Raw genomic sequence first — 2,588 nt, 5'->3', positions numbered from 1 at the left:
AAGGAAACTTCTCTACTTGGTTTTCCCAAAGACTTTCAAAAATTCCACTCAAAGTACTCGAAGTTTTGTATCTCACTTTTAAGAGTGATAATTGAGATAGGGAGTATCTTGTAAAAAACAAAAGTAAAATCAGAAAGACTGTTGGTGGTGCCCCAAAATGTAGGTAGTTCCTGGGAAAAGCACAACAGACATGTACTAAGAAGGTTGCAGATAAATCACTGTAACTGTAAAATGTATCCACAACAATGGATTTAAAGACCATTATAGGGAGGGAAAATGATCTTATTTTTATCTCCATTGAGGACCTGATACTTGACTTAAGGGCCACTGTAATTCAGGTCCATTCCTATCTTTACAGCTCCTGTAGTTTCTTCTGGTCCATGCAGTATCTGGACCTGGAGAGTCCTGTTCCTCTAGCAAAGAAGTCCAGTTTTGAGGTTCAGAGATGCAGTTGACATCATGCGCAGTCAAAAGGTAATCATAGTTATGCCCTGCACTTAGTTCAAACAGAACAAACTCAGTAGGGGCATGTTCCTGAAATCTGTTTTTTTCCCGTAACTCAAAAATTTGCACCCAAGGATTTTTATAGCATACCAGAAGAGGGCATCCCAGATTATTTGCTGTATTTAATCTGTAGACCTTCCTGTTGTATATGTTTTCTGGCAAGAAGGTGAGTTGTGTATGTCATGGCTGATTGTATAACTGAAAATATTTTTCAGTGCTGCTTCCTGAATGAGACCTTTGCCACATGCTGTGACTTTTTTTTTTTTTTACATTTCTGATGTGCATTGTAGGTGGGCAAGCCGCTGCAACAAGTGTAGTCATGGAAGCCACATCAATACAACTGACAACTGATTGGATTGTCAGGGATGTCCACAGTGACAGTAGACATCCCTCCATTGCACGCACCATCTCAGAAGTCAGCATCTGCAATTCAGAGAAATACTGCTGCTCCAGAACTATATGCAAGAGGTATTCACTCTTTCCATCATATGTAAATCCCACTTCTAGTATATATGCACTGAAAGCCAGCACATGGGAGTTGCTCACTGTGACCAAGGGAGTGGACCTTTTGTCTGGCTTGGGCACGAATATGGCCTTCAAAGTCAGACTTTTGTGCATGTTGACAGAATAGATCTTGTTCCGGAAGTCTGCTGTGAGGATCTCCACAGCGTAGGACTGCTGACATCTCCAGACTGCTAACTGCAAGTTGAGCTTGCCTTTATTAAAGCTGAGTGAAATTGCTAATCGTAGGGCTGAGTAAGGTCAGCCACCCTCTTACTTCGAACAGCATCCCTATTTTTTTTCGAATCTGTGCTCTCATCCTTGGCAATGTGCACTGTGCTAGTGACCCGGCCGATGCTGCCATAGAAGAGATGTCTGTCCTGGGTCAAGAATGCGATCTGGGAGCTTTTAGCAGTCACGAGAAAGAAACTGCTGCCAGGGAAGGCAGTGCTTTGAAAGGTCTCCAAGGGCATGACAGTTACTTCTTCCATGATCAACGCTGTTGTTGGCCAATATAAGCACAGTATCTGTTGTGCAGAGGATGATGAAACCCCTCAAGGCAAGACTTTGGCTACTCCAAAGCTTAGCATCAAGGGCAAAGCTTGGGCAGCAGGTCGAAGGTGGTAGAACTATGGTTGGACATATGGCTGTTTTAGGTACCATTGTACCTGAAATAGGCCCCTGCTATCTTCCCTGCCCAATCCTCTCCTCTTCTGTCAATCAGCAGGCCAGTGATGGCAAAGGAGACAAAACTGGAGAGCCTGAGCAGCAATCCTCAGTCTCTTGTACTGGTCTTAGCTTGTGCAAATGTGTAACCCCCATCCTGCATAAGGAAGATATGGCTGTTGGAGACTGAGCGCCTGGTGTTGTAAGCAAAAAGGGTCCAGCTGAGCTCCTCGGTCTGGGGGTCTGCTCCTGTGTAGCAGCAATGGGTGTTTGAGAGTTTGGATACAGGGGATGTGACTCCTGCTGATGGGACCCACCTGTCGAGGATCTTGAAGTACAGGTAGACCTGGCCATTGACCACCATCGACAGCCCCATCTTTGTCCATGAAGGCAATCACACTGACAATGGCTTCCTTGGTCTCAAGCTCTTCTGGGATGGAGAGCGGGGAGAGGCGGCTCTCAAAAGCATCCAGGCTGATGAAAACTATCTTCCCCAGGCACCCAGCTGCCTTTGGCTGCTCTCTGCCTAGGCCATGCCCCTCACACGGGTGCTGCAGGACCACAGAGCTGCTGCTGCCATAGCTCATGTAGGTGCCTCTTGCTGGCTTTGTGTTGTGGCCTAGATGTATTGAGTGTTCCAGCTGCTCATGGCTGCAGCCTGAGCTGTCCCAGCGGCCCTACACACAGAGCCATGGATACAGCTTGGCCACCAGCGCCCACCAGGGCTGCAGCACCATGTCCCTGGTGGCTGAGGGCTGGCGGTGTCAGCTGGGGCAGGGCTGAGGTTTCCCCTGGTGAGGCTTACGTGGTGGTTAGCCCGCTCCCTACTGTCTGAGAGGCTTTTCTGCCAAGGGTTGTGGAGGAAGCAATGGCAACTGCCCTGGGTGCTGCTGAGGGGCTGGCCACAGCGCCTGGCT

At 48.0% G+C, this 2,588-nt stretch overlaps 1 protein-coding gene across 1 annotated transcript; it reads right to left on the bottom strand.

Moving 5' to 3' along the window:
• Positions 1-251: 251 nt before the first annotated feature.
• LOC104126869 (cation channel sperm-associated protein subunit epsilon-like) lies at positions 252-2,258 on the bottom strand. The gene is given in 4 exon segments (XM_009639477.1): positions 252-323; positions 325-659; positions 1,283-1,403; positions 1,989-2,258. Coding segments are annotated over 4 exon segments (798 nt in total).
• Positions 2,259-2,588: the final 330 nt, after the last annotated feature.

The sequence above is a fragment of the Egretta garzetta genome, unplaced genomic scaffold (assembly GCF_000687185.1).
Source record: "Egretta garzetta isolate BGI_Z169 unplaced genomic scaffold, ASM68718v1 scaffold35, whole genome shotgun sequence".
NCBI lineage: Eukaryota > Metazoa > Chordata > Aves > Pelecaniformes > Ardeidae > Egretta > Egretta garzetta.
This window is presented reverse-complemented; position numbering and strand designations above follow the sequence as displayed.